The sequence below is a fragment of the Calypte anna genome, chromosome 9, assembly GCF_003957555.1.
Source record: "Calypte anna isolate BGI_N300 chromosome 9, bCalAnn1_v1.p, whole genome shotgun sequence".
In the NCBI taxonomy this organism is placed as follows: domain Eukaryota; kingdom Metazoa; phylum Chordata; class Aves; order Apodiformes; family Trochilidae; genus Calypte; species Calypte anna.
The window spans coordinates 11,215,176-11,236,748 of NC_044255.1; the positions used below are offsets into that span (position 1 = coordinate 11,215,176).

The window sequence follows — 21,573 nt, forward strand, 5'->3', positions numbered from 1 at the left end:
GTGACACAGTGACAAAATCACATGATGGATACTTTAAGCTGATTTTATATGTAAAAATGTCAAAACAGAGTATATAGCGAGGTAAATATATGCTAATGTAAAAACACTAATGTATTTCAAATATTCTGCATAGTAAGCACGTACATATGGTGGGAATGCAGTAACTGGAAATTTATCTGCTACACGTCGTCCCCCAACAGTCATAACCTACTCTTCTTTTGAGGCTCAACAGGCAACATGGTGGTCTTTAATTCAGCAGAGTGTAGGCTCACTTTAAGAAAAGCGGCGTCAAAAGAGATTAAGACTTTGACCTTTTATTCTTCTTAATCTCTTTTCCTCTGTTGTTAGGGTTACAGAGCAGTTCTTCACCCGTGGCCACCGCGGGCAGGCGGGGCCGGGGCAGCCTGCACAGCGCCCGCTGCCTCCATTCAGCCGAGCAGAGGGGAACAGCAGGGAGGGTGCAGCGGTCTCAGACACGAACTGCCCGGGCCAGCCCTGGAATGCGAAACGGGAAAACCTGTCCTGTGGCCCCTGCAAACCAAACTGGTTTGTGCAGCTGGGTTTACTGTAGCAGTTTTGTAGTAAACTACAGGAGTTGCACGAGGTGTTTGCAGGGAAGTTCTCTGCTTCGTTCCTGGTGAAAAGCACCGTACAGCGGGCACAGGTGTAGGGCCGCCGCCGCAAGGGCCGTTCCAGCCCCGTGGGGAGTCCGGTCCCGCCACGCCTGGGCGTCCCGGGCACCGTGATGCGTGTCGCCGGGACTGGCGATAGCGGCGGGAGCGCCGCTGTGGTCCCTCAGGGCGGGTAGCGCTGAGGCGCGGGCTGCGGCTCTCCCTGAAGGGAGAACAGGGCCGCACTGGGTGATAGAAACTGCACCAGCAGCAACGAGTTCGGGCCCCGCCGGTCGCACAGAGCCGCTGGCCCGTGCCGGTCTCGGGCGGGCTGTTCGCTGTGCGGGCGTCTGCCGGGTCGGCGCGGCGGCAGGGAGGCAACATGGCGGCCGCAGCTGCCGCCCCCTCCGCCCCCCACCCAAGGGACACAGGAGCCCCGCGGGGAACGCGCGAGGGGGTGACAAGGGCGCCCCCGTCCCGCCCCTTCCCGCCCCTTTTCTCGGATCGCGCGCACCCCCCCCGCCCTCCCCGCTTCCACCCGCGAGCGTGGCGGCCCCGCCCTCTCTCCGGTCTCGAGAGGGCTGGGCCGCACGCGACCACGCCGCGTCACGTGCAGCCAACAGCGGTGGCCGCCGGCGCTCGCGCGGGGCCCCGCCCCGAGTTGGGCGTGGCCGGAGCGGGCGGGGCGGGGCTCACCCCGGAGGCGGGGCCGGCGGCTCGCGCCCTCCTCCGCGGCGGCGGCAGCGGCGGACACGGCGGCGGCGCCGGCGGCGGCTGCGTCGGGGCCCCACCCCCGGGGCGGGGCCGCCCGGGCCGGCGGGCTGCTGGCGCCTCCCCCTCCCCGCCGTCCCCTCAGTAACTTGGCTGCCTTTTATCGGGCGAGCGGCGAGGCGGAGAGTTTATCGGTGCCGGAGCTGCGGCGCGGCCGGGGCAGGGAGCGAGCGCGACGGGGGGCCCGGGCCGGCCCGGTCCGGGACGATGTTGCGGCTGGTGTCGCTGAAGTTGGGGCGGTTGTACCGCTACGTGAAGCTGGCGGTGCTGGGCAGCCTGGCGGCGGCGCTGGTGCTGAACACGCACTCGCTGTTGGCCTCGTTGCAGCGCAACGAGCTGTCGGAGCGGCGCTTCCTGCAGCTCAATAAGTGCCCGGCCTGCTGGGGCACCAGCTGGTGCCGCAAGTTCCTCAACGGGCAGCTGCGGCTGGAGAGCTGGGGCCGCCTGCGCCTCTTCGACTTCTTCAACGTGAAGAACGTTTACTTCGCCCGCTATGGGGAGCCCCGCGAGGGCAGCCGCCGCGTCGTCCTCAAGCGCCTGGGCTCCGCGCAGGAGCTGGCGGACATCGACACCAAGATCTGCCGCCGCGCCACCGGCAGGGGACGCTGCGACCTCCTGCAGGCCCTGCACGCCACCGAGTTCGCCAGCCTCAACGGCGACGTGCGGCTTCTCACCCCCGACGCCGTGGAGGGTTGGTCGGACCTGGTGCACTGCCCCTCGCAGCGCCTTCTCGACCGCCTGGTCCGCCGCTATGCCGAGACCAAGGACTCGGGCAGCTTCCTGCTGCGCAACCTAAAGGACTCGGAGCGCATGCAGCTCCTCATCACCCTCGCCTTCAACCCCGAGCCGCTGGTGCTGCAGGTAAGCGCGACCGAGGGCGCCGGGCCCGTGGGGATGCCCGGGGGTCGCCCGCTCCTGCCTGTTCTCCGTGGGGTTGCGCGATCGTCCCCGCCTGCTTCTGCTGGCCGGGGGTCCCTGGCTGGAAGCCCCGTTCCAGCCCAGCGCCTTCCCCAGTCCTTGCTTCCCCCTTCCCCGCCGTGGCCGGGGTCTCCTGGGCCGCCGCTCCAGGCGCACGCAGCCGTGTCTGTGTGAGGGGCTGTTGGGAACCTGGTCTCTAACGCCCCGAACGCTGCGGGGTTCTCCTGTAACTCTGTGCCCTTGCAGCGACTTTTATGAAACCGCTGGGCGGGTTGAGGAGCGGGTCTCCGGGTCCCACTTCGGACAGGAGCTATTTCTTCATTCAGTCTCATAGGTTTTCTGTCTTCCTCAAAGACTTGGTGCCTTTGCACAGTTTTGTCTACCTCTTCGGTGGTACCGTGACTGAAGGTTTGACTCGGTCCCCGTTCTTGCCTTTCTTATTTAGGCAAGGAGCTTCGGTAGCGCAGGGTGACAGCAGGCAGCTGTGCTGGGGCAGCCGGCGGGGTGACATTGCTGTAAGGCAGCTGATTCCGGTGAATTATGCCTTTCGTACAGTTAAGTGTTAGGCTATAATCCTATGGCGTCTCCCATAATACGTGTATTCCTCGACAGCTGTTGGAATCGGTGATTAGTGTCTTAGTGTCTGGTTTAATACAGTGCAAAGAGACTTTCCTGTAATGCTATTGTGCTTGGGAAAAACCGGCTCGTGTGCTGTGTCATGTTCTTATGTGGAGTAAATACAATTTCTCTCTGTTTTGGTAAAAATTAGAAATAGGTGTTTTGTAGACTGAATACGGAGCGACAAAAAAACAACATTCTCTTTTCACCAGTTGCATTGTATTCTTCGATTAGGACGACTGGTGATGTGTGCTTCAACATGTCTTGTAAATCTTGAGGTGAAAAAAATTTAGGAAACTGCTTTACTCTGTCGCATCACTCCGTTGCTATTATTGCATGTCTATTTAGATTGGGAGCTTTGCATTTTATCTCTTTACACTTTTCAAGGGAACAGTTACTGAGGGAACTCTAAGCATGCCTTTAGTGCTTAAGTTCAGACTCAGAATTGTTTTGGCTAACTACTGGACTGTCCTTGTCTTCATCTTATGTATGATAAAAAGAGTATTTGCAAATATGTTTGAAAGTACCATGACATAATTACTGTTATAAACATCTGGTGTTTCTCTAGTACAAGGCCAAGAAATATCTAATTCTCAAAAAGCACTGCTTCAGGCTTTGCCCTCCGGCAATTTCACCTACTGATTAATTTCTAGCAAATGCATTTATGAACTCTACTTAATTAAAAATATGGGTTCTGATAGTATGCTTCCTGCCCTTCAGTCTCTCCATGTACAGCTCTTGGATTTTGTTTTCAAAGTTTCCCATTTGCTTCTCAGCAGACTTAGTGTACAGAATTTCTCTTCCATTTTACCGTAAAGCTGTTCTTGAGCATAGTGAAAAAAGAAACTCTTTTTAAGTAAGAAAATAAGAATTCAGCTTTGCTTTGCTGAATATAATGGGAAATTCTTGGAGAATTGATTTGCTTTTACTGTATTTCATACAACTTTACAGTTTTGTTTTGAATACTGCTTCCAGCATAGTAAGCATAGCCCTAGGTGGCCAGAAAACAGCTCTGTTTCTTGATCATTTGTGGGGCAAATGTATTCTTTTCAGACCAAAGGTATGTCTGCAATGCTTAATACTGCAGGGTGGGCAGCACTGATTGACATAAGAGCCTTGATCTCTGTCAGCTTCTCAAGAAGCTATGGGTGATCATTAAGGCTGTCAACCAGATCTGCTGAAAAGATGTAAATCTTTGGATGTGAACTTAAGCACTTTGCTCACCATTCATCTTAGCAAAGGTGCTGCTGAGAGCAGAGCAGGTGACATTGGTAGGAAGGGAGTCAGCCTTTACCATTCCCGAGTGTCGTCAAGTTATTTGTCACCTCTACCCAGATCAGAAGTGTTTTGCGAAGTCTTCTAAGTGTTGATCAATCTCCTGGTAAATATTTCTGGGGAACTTAGGCTGGCTTTGTTTGTTGAAACCCTCTTATGTTGTCCTTCAAAAGAGTAATCGTCAGCTTTGGTAATGAGTACTGAAGGTCTAAATACCTCCCATCATTTGGGAATGAAATAACTTAAATATGTGAATCTGAATGAACGCTAATAATTTCTATAGCATGTAGCAGACCACTGTGTTTTCAGCGTCTGCCCTACAAACATGTAAGGAACAGATAATTCTATGTTATGCTGCTACAGCAAGATGCAATGCACTCTATATTAGAGGTGAAGTTACTTTCCAGAAATCATTACTGACTACTGAGAAGTTTGCTTCTATTTATACCTGAGATTTATAAAATGTTTTATGGCATAGTTTCTGTGGTATTGATGAGAACAGATATTGGCACAGGAATGAGACTTCTAGGCTTATTCTAAAAATCACCAGCTTCTAAGGAAGGAAACCTGCATGACATCATGTGAAGATTCAGATTTTAATTTTAAATAAATAAATAAGGAGTGCATTTGCTGATGCTCTCACTGGAAGGCACAAGGAAAACTATTGCTGGATTTTGCCTTGAGCTTTTTATGAAACACTACTGTGACTGTTTAAAACACTGTTGTGGATAACAGGTTTTTAGAAGCAGAGAGAACTTCTAAATTGTCTGTTCTGTGCATTGAAGTCCTGTGTTGTTTAATTAAGTTAGAGGAGCAATCAAATGTTAATAGGCACTGAATTTAAAGCTTGCTTTTTGATTTTTAATAGAAAATTCACTGTAATACTCCACTAGAGCAAGTAATTTCTGGATTATAAGGCTTTGTTAGAGACTGGGATTTTAGCTTGAAGCCTGTTTGGGGTATAGCTTGCTTAAAGTGTCATTGCTTACAAACTGCATATTGTCACACCTGACATATAGCATTTGCTGCAGGAAGCTTTCAGGTGGGACTATAACCTTCAGCATGATATACTTCTGTTACAAGTCTCTGAACAGTAGTAAAACAGTTTTTTGTAGATTACTTACTATAGTCCTAACTCAGTATTTGTACTTTTGTAGCTTTCTTGTTAACCTTATTTATCCACTGCTGTTAGGCAGCTGCATAGGGTGTATCAGTGATACATTCAGCCCCTTTTGCCATCCTCATGAAGCAAATAGAAAATTGTTATTTGGTTATTTGGTACAGTTTACGTATTTTTTGAATATTAAGACAATATTTTTACTTCTATAGGGTCTTGCTAAACTAGTCAATAATTAAATAGTCTCATTTTTCATCTGAATTGATATTTTAATGAAACAGCTTATATGAGAAGGTCAAAGGAAGAATTTAAGTTGCAGTGTAAATATTTAAGATTTAACTTCTGATAAGATTGGTATTTTCTTTCTCCCTTTTAACAGTCCCCTCCTACAATCAAGGCAACTACTTTTTAATGAAAATTTGGTACATCTAAACCAATATTTTACATAAACTTGAACAGCTTATTTGGACAAAAGCAGCATCAAGACTTGCTACTGTTTCCTTCAACTCATTTAATGGAAAGCAGAGCATTTTAAATAGGAATCATCTGGAGGATAGGATCCATGCATGGCATCTGATTTATACTTGAGTGTGGTGACAATATGTATCAAATATGCTTGCAAAGATAGGTTCGCCAAGGTTGCCTTATGAAGAAATAGAAAATTTAAAAACTGGATTACAGACTGAATTCATTGTGAATATTTTATTACAGAACCAACACAAATGTGTGTAGATTTATGCCTTGCCCTAACAGTTTTTTATGAACTACCCATTTTCTTCATTTTTTTAACCATAACGTGTGCTCAACTAATGGGTGTTATTCAGCTTTTTGAAGTACTGTGATTAATTTTGATCTTCACTTGTAAATAGCAACATAAACTTACTGTTAGAGAATCAGAAATGTTTGCTACCTAGAGGTAGCATCTCCATAGAGGGTGATACTGTTGTTCACTCTTCTACTCTTACAAAAATTCTTCTTTCCCCCCTCCTACCAATTCCTAATGAGTTTTTCCAGAACTAAAGCGTTTCAAGAGAAAGATCTGGGGAAATGTAGGTAGGCTTTCTCTAGACATACTTCTTTTCTGTAGAGCTCCTGCACTGAGCTGTCAGCCTCCACATTTCACATTTAAGAGTCACTGTGGCAGTCTCCTAACAGTTTCTGAGCTGCTGTCATTGTGCCACCATAGCTGCCATGCTGCAAGCTGTGGTGTGCACCCATGCATTATCCAACACATGAAGGTCTGTGGCAGTTTCTAGGTTTGTACTTAAACACAAAAAAAATCCTCAAATCTATGCCCAAAAATCAGGTCAAAGCAGAGAATTTCTTGTTCTGAGAGTTGGGGAAACTACAGTATTAACTCACCCATACTTGCTGAAGGAAATGATTCTAGATCAGAACATTGTGTTGTTCAGTGAAGTGACTGGATTTCTCCTAAGATGCTGTGGTTAGCTGAACAGACAGTCTACATCTGTCCCAGGGAGAGTGAGACACGGCTTTGATGAGTTGTGGCAGAAGCACATCTGGAGCTGGTGTTGCAATACTCAGGCTTGCCTTTGGGCTGGCTGTTGTGTTGGTGTACAGTACTGCCAGATGTAATATTAAAAGGACATTGCTTTTTGTTTGCTTCCAAAGTAAACTTGAAGTTTGCACACAAACTTTAACATAAGAGTAAATAAAACGCTTGCAATTTATGTGGTTCATTGTCCAAACTGTAGAAGGTGTCCGAATTATATCCAGTGCATTCATGCAACTTTGTCTAGAGTTGTAGCTTTTCAATAACATCTTTAAAATGGAGTATTTTCAAGAATTGTCGTATTTGGTTGTATCTTATATGTAAATTATAAGCCCCAAAGACTCTTAAGAAAAATTTCAATCCATGTATGGAAAATAGTAGTATTTTGGCATTTTGTAATAGTGTGAATCCCTGCTATTGCCATACATATTTATTAAGCTTTCTTAATACTTAAGCTTAATGACTATTTTTCTCACAAATTTTGATGACTGTTACTCCTTGTGGGAAAAAAACCCAACAAAACGAAACCAGCAGCTGTATCTCTGTTCCTAGTATAATTGCTCTGCATGAACAGTTTGTTGCCACATAGCCCAAAAAATTCTTCTGGTTCCTCTTCGTGTTATCCTTGGGGTTTCTGGTTGGTTTTGTTACTGGAAGAACAGTAATTGGCATCTGGTAAACATATATTAAAACACTGACTGTGATCTCTTTCACATAATTTCTTGTGCTGAATTCACTCAAAGTAGCAATTTAGGCAGATGTTTTGCACAATTATTTTCCTGATCCATACATAACTTGGTAAGAAATAAATTAGCAAATTTTCTTGCCTATTTTTTTTTCAATAATACACACTGTTCTAGTCATAGGTTATTTTCTGTAGTTCTTTTCTAAATACATGAGTGGAATACTCATGGCAGTTTTAATATTTGCTGCCTTTTAAACTTTGTTATTCAGTTTGGTGTTTCTAGTACATAATATCTATGCTAAATACAACCTACCTGTCTTCTAGTGGGCTTGTATTAAGTCATGGCTTATACAGATACTGGCATTTTGATATACTGAATAGTATTTAGTATTTTGAATGTTTTCCTCTCTGATCTTTATGAAAAAGTTAAAACCTGTTTAGTTTGTTACTACATCAGTTTTCACTAGTGATGTAGCCTCTGGTTGATTCAAGGCTTTTTGATTTTCTGAAATGTCATTAATTAGTTAACTTTAAAGATTCACTGTAGTCTGCTGCAGATTATTATAAACAATTACTTTTCCCCTGTCAGACTACTTCTAGGCAGTTGGACCATTTTTTTGTTTGAAAGCTGCCTTTTTTTCTAATGGAACTAAACTATAAGAAATGTTTTAGAATAGTCCAGAAATTCTTGAAGTGGCTGTGGGGTACGTATTATGGTGAATGAGTCTCTTAATGTAGAGGCTGCTGAGAACACTACATAGACTTATATGGAAATCCTCCTGATAAATTGTAACTGAGCAGTTTTCAGCAACACAAAAAGGGTGTGTTACCCCCCATACCAAACACTGAAATACCAGTATTGTCCATTTGCTTCTGGTATGTCAGATGTAGAGGAGGAGCTGTGTTTTACTTTGTTGAATTATGTAACTGAGGCTTTGTGTTAGTCTCTTTAATTTTGCAAACTCAATTTCAGAAATAAAAGCAGGCCAGCTAGGACTTATTTATAGTGATAGAGTTATTGTTTTCATCTGTTGCAGATTTAAGCTGGACAAACTTATATGCAAACTTATATTTGAACAGCTGATATGACATCAAGTTTTCTTTACTATGGTTCTCGTGTTTAATCATTATTCATTAATATGTTTGGAGAAATTACATACCTCTATTATTGTGAAATGTAACTTTTTGATTTAAAGTATTCAGTTTAAACATTGATCAACACAGAATTCCGAATGGGTTTACATTTAGAATTTTCTATGTGTTTTTGTCCTACAACGTGTCAATAAAGCCTGGTAAGTGCTTGTTGGCATGGATTGTATGCAGTAACTGGTTGAACTATAATAAAACTCCGCAAAAGTCAAATAAATGAAAGAAACATAGTTTCAGTGGGAATACTAATGTTTGGAATATTCAGTGCAATCCACTCTTCACTCTCTGTGTGTAGGCTGTATATATGTGTTTGCTTAACTTCTGTGGGAGTTTTAGTTGAATGTCATGATTTGGCATATAGTTGAGAATGGAATTGGTTTTGTTACACTCACTCACATTCACAAATATACTTGAATGTATCTCCTAGAATGCAGATCAGTTCCTGACAAAAGAAGGCATCTGCATTTACACAGTGCTTTTTAACCTTCTGTGCTCTGAAAAATTTGTTTGTAAAATGTGATCTCCAGCTCTTCATGGTTCCAGAGCTTTACTTATTTGCCTTGGTGACTAATACAAGTGCTACTTCTATTTACACTGCAGAATCAATAGTACTCTGTGAGAGAGAACAAATTTCTTTTCCTTTTAAGAAGAACCTATTATTTAAATTCTACTTGCCATGCCAGTTTGTGCCTGGGCAAACAGTTTACTGGGGTAATTTTAGGGAAGGTGTCACAAAGAATCTTAATTTTGCTGTGAAGGTCTTCAGGGTAATAAGAAGTTGGAAGAGAAGTCCCTGCTCTGTTTTGCGTGTTTTTTAATTTCATCATATCTAAAGTGTAGCTCATTGCTTGGTTGGGGGTTTTTTAGATGGAACTCACTTTATACAAAAATTAGTCGTGACATGTAGCATCTTCTAGAGTAGTTCTGAAAATTAAAACATTCTTTTAATGGTACAGTGGAACAATACCTGAAAGATGTCAGTTGTTACTTAAACTGTTTTGTCTTTTTTTAGACTAGATTATTAGGACAAATTATATAGTTGATCATGATAAATTTATATTCTTGTGTTTAATTCAAAGGGGATTTGTCTTATTGCAGACTAAAATAGGCCTTATCAGCTTCAAGCTGATGAGTCTTTGCTTCACGATTCAATTCACAGCTCTGAACATTCAAAACCAGTGGCAGATTTGTGTATCTTCTCACGTTTAGACAGATGGAGGTGTGGAAGAGAAATGTACTGATAGTGTGTTTTGTGCTTCTGTAAAATGAAAAATTTATCATATTAATTCTCAATATTTTTTCTGAGACTACAGTGTATTTTTTTGAAAAGACATAAATGCTGTATTCTGTCAGGAACAGAGTGTCCTTTGTCCCCTTGAGAAGCTTTGTTTGCATTTTTTTTCCTTGCTTAAAGAGACCTTGTAGCTATGCTAATTAGGGCAACTAAATTATTTTCTTGATAAATATGAAACTGGGAATGGATGTAGCACAAGTTTTTATTAGATGTACTGATTTCCATTCTTCTGTTAGAAGGTCATATGTATTTCTCTGTGCATAGAGAAACATAACTTCAGTAAGGGAAAACACACTAAGTTACCTGTTTTTCATCTGCATCACTGTATTTGAGAACACTTTTAACTGTTTAATTGTCTGTCATTTTCATGGCATTTGGTGTGTATATTCACAGGTAAAATTCAGGCACATCAGAGTTGCAGATTATTTTGTTAGATAGTTGTTCCTGGTTCTGAACTAGAGTTTAGTTTTCATCTTAATTGTCCGATACACATTTTAAAGTCTTTAAATGGCATATCCTAGTAGAAAATTATCTAATTAATTATGTGTACTAATAATTAAGAATTAGAGTAAAATCTAAAATGACATTGTATACTACCCCACAGAAATACGAGATTTTTGGCATCTAAGCTTTTTGTTCTAAATGCAACTTGTACATCTAAAACATGTTTAATGATCATACAAATTTGTGTTCATGTCTTACATGAAGAAAAAAATATCCTCATTTTAAGTTACCTGCAATTTTATCTAGAAATGCATTCAACATAAGCATAGTGCAAAAAGTTACAAATCTCTGCTGGCAAAGACAACACATCTGCACTTCAATTAATATTCTTGTCAAATTCACTGAGTGAATATAAAAGTGCTGAATGAGGCACTTGTACATATTTTTATTCCCTTCTTCGGCTACTGACTTGGGTAATGAAGTGTAGATGTGGCTGTTATGTGCCAGTTGGAAGGTAGCCAAAACTGAGATGTTGTTTGTACATGTGCAGATGTTGGCAGGATTCCCTGCACTCCTCTTGTCAAAAGATCTTTTTATTGCCACAGAGTTATAAATATATCTGTGTTACAGTATGGCATGCAGAAATTTTGCTAGTGATGTTTAGGTTGTTCATTTCTTAGCAAACCAAACTGCTTCTACAATTTCTTGTGTGAAATGAAATTCACAAGAAGTGTATGCAATGCAGGAAGCATAATAGATATGTTAAGAAGATCAGTGTACCATTGTGATCAACACTGGACTTCCAACATCAGTTTAATCCATCACATAAATCCCTGCTGCTGCTGGAAAGGAAAGGTCCCCTTTGGTCATTTCCTCTCCTCTGCACGTGGCTATTCAGGCTTTCTCCTTTGCTTCTGTCAGCACTAGGATGATGTGAGCACCAGCCCAGCAAGTACCAACTGCATTGCCTTCCTAGGGACATCAAGGAGGGAACTGAACTGAATGTGCTGGATGGGTTGGGAAGGATGGACACCTTTAGCTCCAGTGATAGCTTGGTCTGTGCCAGGTCCAACTGTTGGTGGTTGAATTTGCATTTGGAAAGGGGGCAAAAGCATAAGCCAAGCAGGAGTGGAATATAGGAAAGGAGAGAGGTAGAAAAGAAAAGGAGGTCCAAGGTCCTACATATATAAAAATACAGAGGTATCATTGGTGCAGCAATTGAATTGCATGTATTGCATGGAATACTGATATGTAGCAATATGAAAATATTATGCACAGTTGGTGAAATGAGTTAAGCCTGTATTTACAAAAAATTTAAGGCAATTTTGCGCTAATTTAAGATACAAATTTGGTTTTATATGAAACACAGAAAATAGATTTGCAGAACTGAGAGGTTCATACATTAATACTTAATCAATACTAATCTGTATGGCTTTTTCTTGATATAGATACTGGTAGGCAGTATTTTGAATTTTTCAGTTTGCCCTTTGATCCCGCTCTCTGGGATAATTTTTTTTTTCCTTGCCCAGAGTTCTATGGAGGTTATGCCTTAGCAACAACGTGTGCTTGCTTCTTTTTGAGTGAAATGACATATTCCTTTCTCAGTAACTTATTTCATTTGATGGACAGCAGTGATTTCCTTATTGCTTTGTTTTAACCTGGAACTGAATACAGTAATGTGTGTGAAGACTCATTTTGGTGGTGTTTATTGATGCCACTGGCATGAATTTTAATTATATTGGTCTGTTGGTAAAATGAGTAAAGAACACTGAATTGGCACACACTTCATCTGTTGGGAGGTTGTTTTGTTAACTGTGAAACAAGGAGAGAGGCTTTGATGTGCTTCAGTAGACCTTTTCATTCGTAACATTTGTGCTTTAAAAATCTGTAACTGAGATTCCAGTTTTGTACTGAAATAATTTCACAGATTGAGACAGTCTCTCCACAGGGGTTTTGGGTTTTTTTATCTTCTGAAAGCTGCAGCTGTTTTGAAATCCTGAAAGTTCAATATAATCGAGAGAAGCTATTGTTGCAGTGCTGAGCAGCTCTCCCTTTTTTTTGCTTTTTCTTGTGTGTTTACCAGCAACATCTCACAAAAGGCAGAGAAGAAAACTGTAAGAATTTTCCTCTTGGATATTGCTAGAGGATTTATTGACCCTTGATGACCTTTTGGGTCAGAGGCCAGTTAGTAGTCTTTTTAATGAAGCTTGGGTCTTGCCATGGAAACATGCTTGCACAGGAAACGTCTAGTAAAATATGCAAGCAAGTTTTGTGGGTAAAGGTTGGAAAGGTTGGAGTGTCTATTGGTGGTTTATATCATGGTACTGACTATTGTGAGCTAATCAAATCTATTTTGATTTTTCCAACTTTTTTTAATAGTAAATTGGAAGTCCTAGTGTGTGAATTGAATGGAATTTACCTTTGTTGTCTGCATTTCAAAAGTATTAATCCTAGTATTGTAAGCTGGGCTTAGCATGAGCTGATGCCAGTGCTTAAAATGAAATGATGAAAGCTTTAATATCAAAGGAAGCACAGACATAGATTAAATTAATGATTGTATTAGAGGAGGTGTGGGTTCTAAAGGTATGGTAATTTGGTATGTAAGCACTCTAGCTTTTTTTTTTTCTTTTTAAGTGTGTTATATACAGAGATGGGTGAGTGCTGGGCATATCTTCCCTGACTGGTCTTGTAGTTCAGGTCTGTTCTAGATCATATATTTCCTTCCAGTCTCTCTCTTGCTGGTTTTAAATTTTCCACCATCAAGATTTCCATGAGGACAGACTGGAACCCACCTTGCCATTCACACCAAGTGCAGTAAAATCTTTGTTTACATTGTCATTGATGTAATTGATTGACAATTGATTGGCTTCTGGTGACATGATAGCAATCTAGTACACGAGGAAGGAGCATCTGCACATAGTTGTATTTCCTAGTTGTTGAATTAGCATATACTATATCCTTAGGGAATGCTAACTTCTAGGCATTTGGAGCTTCTTAGTTTAATATTTCTGTGTTTTCTTCATGATGCATAATACGGAGGATACTGTTTAAATGCTCGTCTGCTCTCATTGAGGTCTTAGAGAACATTCATACAATTTAAGTGCAGAAAAAACGCTGGTGTGTGATTGTTTTATTTTGTTGGTTTGGTTTTTTGGTGGTTTTGGTTTGGTTTGGTTGTTTCTTTGTTTTATTGCTCACAGTAAGTTATTGCTATTCAGTCTCCTATGTTAACTTCCATGAAAGCTACTGTTGGAGAGAGACTACACTTCTGATAACAATGTTGTGTAGATTTATGTAATAAACACTCTGAGTATGTATGTACCAATTAATCGAGGTAAACTGTTAAGGACCACTACAGCCTAAACTTTCTCTTATACATTAATCTGTTCTATAGCCCTTTTTGGAAGAGATGTTCAAGTGAGAGAATCCTCAAAGGAATCCAGTTATTTGAGGTGAAGGGAAAAGCAGGGATGGTAGGAATATGACGTTGCTTTTTTAAAGCTTTTCCGTTTAGATTATTAAAAAGATTTTTAATTAAAAATTTGAATTGCAAAATAGTCTTGGTATGCAGCGTGCTTGTGTTAGTGCAGTGGATGTGTATGAAACACCAATAAAATAAGGTGGTGAGTAGAATTGTGCATGTGTATGTAAAAATATAAATCTTTCCCTGTGGAAATCCAACAGGGCCTCTTGCTCACACCAGTAAGTATATTTTGGTTTGTTTTGGGTTGGGTCTTCTTGTTTCCCTTCAAAACTTGAAGGAACTAAAAATGGTGTGTTGATCAGTACCTTCCTAAATTTTATCGAACAGCCTTTTAAAATCTAAGCTGCTTTCTACTAATGAGAATTTTAAAAAATCTTTTTATATACAGAGTTTCCCATCTGATGAGGGCTGGCCATTCGCAAAGTACCTGGGAGCATGTGGAAGAATGGTGGCAGTCAATTATGTTGGAGAAGAGCTGTGGAGTTACTTTAATGCACCCTGGGAGAAACGAGTGGATCTGGCCTGGCAATTAATGGAAATAGCTGAGCAGCTGACAAATAATGACTTCGAATTTGCACTCTACCTCCTGGATGTCAGCTTTGACAACTTTGCAGTGGGACCGAGAGATGGGAAAGTAATCATTGTAGATGCAGAAAACGTTCTGGTAGCAGACAAAAGGTTAATCAGACAGAGTAAGTATCTTCTTTCTCTCCCCTCACCTCAGGTCTCTTGCTTTTTCTTCTGCAAGCACAATATTTAAAGCAAGTTAAGTTGTTAAATACCCATTTTCTTGACTTTATAACTGGACTACCAATTAACAAACTAATTAGCATTCTTCTGCAATTGGACTACCAATTAATTTGACCAATATCTCAATTTTATGAAGTGTTGAGGTTATCTGAACTTGATTTACGTATACATTAAATCTCTGTAATCTTGCATAAATGCAGAGGTGGGGGTGGGAGGAGGGGGTTTGGACACTTGAACGAGTTTGTACAGGTGGATGGACAGCTGAACAGATGGGCTGGCTGACTGACTTGTCTACTTTACCTAAAAGGCAGAAGTTCCTTTTGTCTTTTCCAGACTTCTCCAAGGACAGAAGTCTTGGCATTCTGCTTCCTGTGAATGCCAAGACTGTCTTACTGCCTGCTTTGCCTTACCTATGTAGCCTTCCTCTGGTTCTGTTCTTCAGGCTGGTGCTCTGTACTGGTGGAACTGAAGGAATGGGTAGTTTTAGTGCTGTTGCCAAATGGGAATAGTGAAAAATCATTCATATCTCTGTCAACTGTAAAAGCTCAAAGTGGGGGCAGCAGGAGAACTGTCTGACAAAGTGGCATTACATGGGTTTATATTCCTTTTGAGCTTATAAAGTAAACTTCACAAACCTAAGGGCTAGGGACGTTGAGTATGAAACTCTAGATCCTGCAGAAGTTAGTGGCAGTAGGCCGAGTGATTCCAGTTGGCTTTGAGTGAATACATTTTGGTAAAGCTTTGCAAATAGGCTTCATATGCTGTGCTGCTGAATTAACTATGAGACTATATTTTGTATCCATTCACTTTTCTACTAGTAATCATGTTGGTTTGTGGTTTTTTGGTGGTGTTTGGTTTTTGTTCTTTGTTTTCTTTGTATAAGATTTATTACACATTCTGAAGGAGCATATATTAAGATTGTCTGAGCCTATCAACCAAAACCTTTTAATGTATTAGACATCCAGTACGTTTACTATAGTACTTGTGGGCCACACAAAAAACATTTTTTTTCTTCTTTTTTTTTTTTCTACCCTCCTGAAATATTACTTAAGACTTTGATGTATGGGGCATGCCTAAATTGCTCAGTCACAAAGGTGGTCAAATGAACTCTGATGAAGTTGGCATGTACATTGAATAGCAGCAAGCAGCATCTCAGAGAAGCTGGATGCTGGAAGTGTCACACTTATATCTGTTGTCTGTAGTTCTCAGACTAACTTGTGTCTAGCTAGAATTTTGTTGTGTGTTTTTAAACTATTAATCAAGAAACACAGAAGAGCATTCAAGAAAGTTCTCAGTCTTTGTACAAACTTGACATTTAATACTGATTTTATTAATCTTCTGGAAGGCTTTTTTAAACAGGTTCTGTGTAGAGCAATTAATATACCTGTTTAGATATTTTAATATGTACATTCTTTCCAATTGCACTGAACAATAATATGTAATTAATACCTAATTGTGCTCTATGTGGAATATCATCACTGTCTTTGCTCAAGTCCTTTTCTCCTTCTTTACAGTTTTGGGTTTTTTTTCCATTTTGATTTTGATGTGCACTGGGAAAATTTTACATCATATTTTTATTGTTTTAGCAGTCATCCTTCAGTATGTTGGGTTTTATTTCTAGTTTGGCTTGCACTGCTGCATAAATGACTAGACCACTAGTCAGCTCAGAGATTGCCAAACAAAGATAATTTTTTTTTCATACACCACAGTGCTGAAAGAAATCTGCAAATTGAGACTCCATCTTAGGACCTCTTCGCAAAGCTGGAAGTAAGATAGAAACTCAAAATGAAAGTTCTGTAACACAAAGTATTTAACTTGGGAGTTCTCCCACTTAGTAGCCTTATATATATTCTTGTATAAGATATTTTCTGTAAATCGGGCTTTAAGTTAAAAAAAACCTTTTTTTTTGTGCTTTGTTTTTTGCTTTTTTTTTTTCTTCAAAGATTATCTGTAATTGATCTGCTTTTTTATACAAACTCCTTATTTACTACCATGTCTAGAGTAAGAGACTGGAAGATAAGACTTTAGAAGTTTTATGGCAGTTCCTTTACAATGGTTTTTTTGTTCTTTGGTAAACCACTTGCCAGTTTTTAGTTCCCAGGGCAACTGAAAAAACGAAATCTATGTTGCTAAAATAAATCATTCTGCTTGTTTGCTTTTTCTCAACTTCAGCTCTGAATCATTCTCTTGTACTTGTTTGTGCTACATTTTTTTCCTCTGGGTATGTGTGTGAATGTGGGTTTCATGCGTTTAGTATGCTGGATTTTTTCTGCTGCCCTCTGTCTTTCTTTCCTTTATTTTTTTTTATTGCTCAGATCATTTCAGCAGAAGGGTTATATCAGACCATCAGATGCAATCTTAGACTGGAAGGTTTAAGAGTTCATCTAACCAGGGTTGGTTTATAGTTCAAGTATTGCAAGTTCACTGCGTACTGATCTTCTCTTTCTATTCGGTTGCATGAATGCTCTTTTTTTCTCTCACTTTTTGTTTACTGTCTCCTTGTATTTCACAGATAAACCTGAAAACTGGGATGTATGGTATGAAAGCAAATTTGATGACTGTGATAAAGAAGCTTGTCTGTCTTTCTCGAAAGAGATTCTTTGTGCCCGTGTCACCGTGGACCACAATTACTATGCTATTTGTCAGAACCTTTTATCAAGACATGCCACATGGCGTGGCACTTCTGGAGGACTTCTTCATGACCCCCCAGCTGAAATTGCCAAAGATGGGCGCCTGGAGGCCATGCTGGATGAGTGTGCCAACCCAAAGAAGCGCTACGGGAGATTCCAAGCTGCAAAAGAACTGCGGGAATACCTTGCACAGCTGAGTAACAACGTGAGGTAGTCCACAGCAAACTTTGTTTGCGACACTGGCTGAAACACTATCACTGAGACACATAGAAAATCAAGGTTTGGACTTGTGTATTAAAAAGAGAAAAAAAAGAAACTAGTCTATCAGTTTTCTAAGTACCATAAAAACACAGTTTTATGGTGTTCTAGTGTTCCTTTGCAAACAGACAAGGTACTTCCTGAATTAAAACTTGAGCTACTATTGACTCTCCTCTTTAACTATTTAAAAGGGAGTAGGTCAAAAAAAGACTGTGATAGATAATTGACAGCTTGTGTGTCAAAGGGTACTTGACATAAAACTGCATTTGTGTCACAATTTTGTGAAGCTGATGTTCTTACTTGGAAAGTCAAGTTTGACTGATGGCCTGTTTTAAAGGCCTTTTTCCTGACATCATTGTCTCATTTTTGTGTTTGTTTAAACACCTTGAAGTGGCATTTACATCCAGGTAAATCTAGCTGTTTGCATTGTTTCAGATTTAATGGGCTTTCATGTTAATACTGTGCAGTACATTCCTACTGTGAGTACAGGATTCCCATGTTTACTGTCTAATTTTAGGGGGTTTTACACTGTATTTTACTATGCTTAGACATTGTGATGTGTTTGTTTTGTTTTTAAATCATCATAAACTCAAATGTCATTTGAACTAACATTCATTTGATGTCTTTTGTAATTCTGCCAAGGGAAATATCACTTAATGTAATAACTGTACAAAACTTTTACCCTTCATGCCAGTAAAACACACATGACTGTTTAGCATCAAACCCTATATGAGCAAACCCTTATTTTTAATAGAGAATTTCAGAATTGGAGATAGACTACAATGAAAAGATCTGTGTTTATTTAAATAGGGGATAAAAGCTTGACAAAAAGTAAAATTGAATAGTCCAGCATAGTTACGCATAAACCAAAGAAATGGTTTTATTTATTAGTTTCTCAACAAATAAAAAATGCTGTACTGCAGTGGAATTACCAATTCTCAAAACCCAAATTTCAGTGGTCCTTGGTTGTTCTTTAAAGAACTTTTAAGACTGTGTGCTTATGCTAGAAGAAAACCTTAATCTGAATAATAATGTCCAGAAAGTTAGCAGTTTGTTTTGCATCATCCCCAGTGCAATTAGAATTGACTTGTTGAGGTTTGTGTAAATCTGGAGTTGTGCTCGTAAATTACAGTTTTTATAAAAACCTCAGTTACTGCTACAAGAACTCACTTCAGAGCTTGCTCTTCTTCACAACTACTATAATGCTTCATTTTCCTAAAGTCTTATTCATAAAAAGGTACTCTTAGGAAATATATACATATTACTACTTGTAACAGAAATGAAGGAAACTTAATATTTCTTAAATGCATTATAAAACAATATTTTGTACAAACTCAAAACAGGTCTGAGCAATGTAGCATGTGCTACTTTACAGAGTGAAGTTACCATGCCTCATGTACTGCATCAAAAGACTGATGGAAACAAATTGCTGTGAGTGCAAGGTGAGGAAAGTGGCAGCCTCACTGCCTGGCCCTTCTTTCTGAACACTCTAAAAGTAGAGCCATATAAAGATGCAGAGTGTTCATTGATTTCTTAGGTGGCTGTCTAAAGGATACATCAGAATTCAAAATTCTCACTTTAGGTTGTCTTTGCCCATGAAGTCCTAATTTGTTAATAGATCCTTGCCTCATTTTCCTAAATTAGAATACCAAAAGTAGCTTTTAATTTTCATTTCCCCCCTCCCCTAATTTGAAGACAATTTCACATGCTTGCAGTGGCACAAGCTGTCAGGGAAGGTTCATCTTACTTTATCATAAAATCCACTTATTTGAAGAAAATAGACTAACCTTCAGACTAGGTAATACTATACTACCCTACCATAAAAGCCTTGACTTGGTAATAAGTTGATTTTTAAGCATTTACCATGTTTCCCAATGAGTGAGTGGAGTGTGATTGTTAAGGTTTTAGAAGAAACAAACACTGCCAATTCTGGTTACTACTTGAGGCAGTTTTGTAACTGTCAGAATGTCCTATCAGATTTGGTTTGGTATTTAGTTCCCTCAGAAATAAGTTACTGAAGCCAATTATACAAGGAATTTGGTACTTAAAAAACCAACAGACACTACAGGGAAAACATTGTGCAGAGCAATAAATCTTGTTCCGTTTGCACCTATCAGATATTTATTGTACAATAACAATTTATATTTTTAGTCATTGCCCATTATTGATTAACACGGTGAAATATTTTTGAATGAGATGTTTGGGGTTTGTATGTGCATTACAATTGTCCTTTTGTACTGTAAGTTACTGTTTGATTGGAATATTTTATCAAAACTGTCTCCCTGTGCCTTTATATTACAAGAAAGTTGTTTCTGCAACTTCTAATTATATTAATAAAGAAAACTTTAAGAACCTCATCTCAGATACTCATTTGAAGATCCGTTTGTCTTTTCAGATTTTCTTAGTCTAGGATCCCTTCTAGTGGGCTGTTTGATCCAAAGGATCTGTCAGGATTTTTTTTATTTTGGAGATGATCATCAGGACTTGTTTTCTTGAAAACAGCTTGATCAAGCCATATCTTTCTGTTAATTGAAAGAAAATATTTTGACACTAAATCTGTTGATGTCTTCTATATTGTTTGATAAACTGATATTCCCTTTTATTTAGTCATTTATACTGCTAGTACCACTGTTTCTTCAATACAATATTCTAGCAGTTAATGTAATATAAATACCTAGTGACTATGACATTTGACATTTTTTTTTTCCTTTTCCTTTTTCTCTGAGCATTTGCATCTGAAATTAATTCCTGCAGTTATACCAGAGCATATACTGCCTTCTTACATTGAGACTGTGTAAGTCATAGGAACAATTAGTCTCAAAACCACTTGGTTTTGTTTTTTTTTTTTGCAATTCTGCTGCCTCAACTTACATCTCCAGGAACTGCAAACATACAGATAGAAACCTGTACATTTCTAGCATGCCTCAGATGTCAAGGTCATTATGATCTTAAGAAGAAACCAGCATGAATAACTGCTGCATCTTTTCTGTCAACAGTTTCCAGAGCACAGTGTAGTCTGATCCTGGTTGCCTTGAACTTCAAGATATGGTGTGTCTGGTGCTTTCTTACCAGGTACTTTTTAATTGTGAGATTTTCTTATGAGACAAGTCAAATATGTTAAACTTTGTATGGTACCCTGATTTAACACAAAGATTAGGTTAAATGTGATTTTCTTTACATTTATTAGTACGTTTATTATTGGATACCTTTACTATGCATTAAAATGTCTTTGTTCTCTACAGTCAGTCTAATGTTTTTGTAGAAACCAGCAATGGTACTTACATGGACTCCTGTTTTTCCGTAGAATGTGTCTGAATTTAGTACTCATTCTTTAGCTATCTGTGTCTGTTGAAATCTGTCATTTGGAGATCAGGACAGACTTGACTGTGAAACTTCTGTAATGTGCATGTCTAGTGACAAGTGGAGAAGTGTTTAATTAGTGAAGTGTATTTCTTAATTTGCAGATTTGGTGTGCAGCCTGCTTAAATGGTTTTTTGAAGTTCCTTATAATTTCTGTCTCAGTCTTCCCAAGCCTTTAAAAATCCAGTCAGCCAAATGGAAACTTCATTTGTGTTGGTTTCACCTACTTTTTTTGTTGAAGTTGCAATACACACACCTGCTGATTTATGTGATAGCCTTTCTCTAATTAGTTCAGTCATTATTAGCATTACTCTTATTTCTACCTTAAAAATCTGTCTTGTGTTGTTTTGTTTTGTTTTCTAACTTCCAGATCATATTCAAAGATGTACAATTCCAAGGTTAAATAGACATTTACTTCTTTCTAGTTTAATTTTAGGGTGTTTTAAATAAATTTTCCTTATGCTGATTTGTAATTTTTTTTAAGTGACTCTCTAGATCTGACAAGTATTGGCTTGCCTGGGGTCCTTCTAAGGATCAATTTCTTTTATATTTCGTACTGAGTTTTATGAAGCAAAGTATTTGGTAGTCTGACTTGTAAACTACACTAATGTGCTTCTCTTAGATGCAGAAAGGCTCTGTGGCTGCTAGATATCTGTGTAGAATATGCATGTGATGTTAGGGCAATGAAGATTTTGT

At 39.7% G+C, this 21,573-nt stretch overlaps 1 protein-coding gene across 1 annotated transcript; it reads left to right on the forward strand.

Moving 5' to 3' along the window:
• Window positions 1-1,559: 1,559 nt before the first annotated feature.
• DIPK2A (divergent protein kinase domain 2A) lies at window positions 1,560-19,871 on the forward strand. The gene is made up of 3 exons (XM_030456603.1): window positions 1,560-2,243; window positions 14,268-14,571; window positions 17,142-19,871. Exons 1-3 carry the CDS (start codon window positions 1,590-1,592, stop codon window positions 17,471-17,473), a joined length of 1,290 nt encoding a protein of 429 aa, XP_030312463.1. The 5' UTR covers window positions 1,560-1,589; the 3' UTR covers window positions 17,474-19,871.
• Window positions 19,872-21,573: the final 1,702 nt, after the last annotated feature.

Excerpts from the sequence above, each read along its gene's own strand:
- DIPK2A (XM_030456603.1), top strand. The coding sequence starts at position 1,590 with ATGTTGCGGCTGGTGTCGCTGAAGTTGGGGCGGTTGTACCGCTACGTG. Across the intron at positions 2,244-14,267 it reads CCGAGCCGCTGGTGCTGCAG|AGTTTCCCATCTGATGAGGG; the intron begins GTAAGCGCGACC and ends TTTTATATACAG. Across the intron at positions 14,572-17,141 it reads CAAAAGGTTAATCAGACAGA|ATAAACCTGAAAACTGGGAT; the intron begins GTAAGTATCTTC and ends TGTATTTCACAG.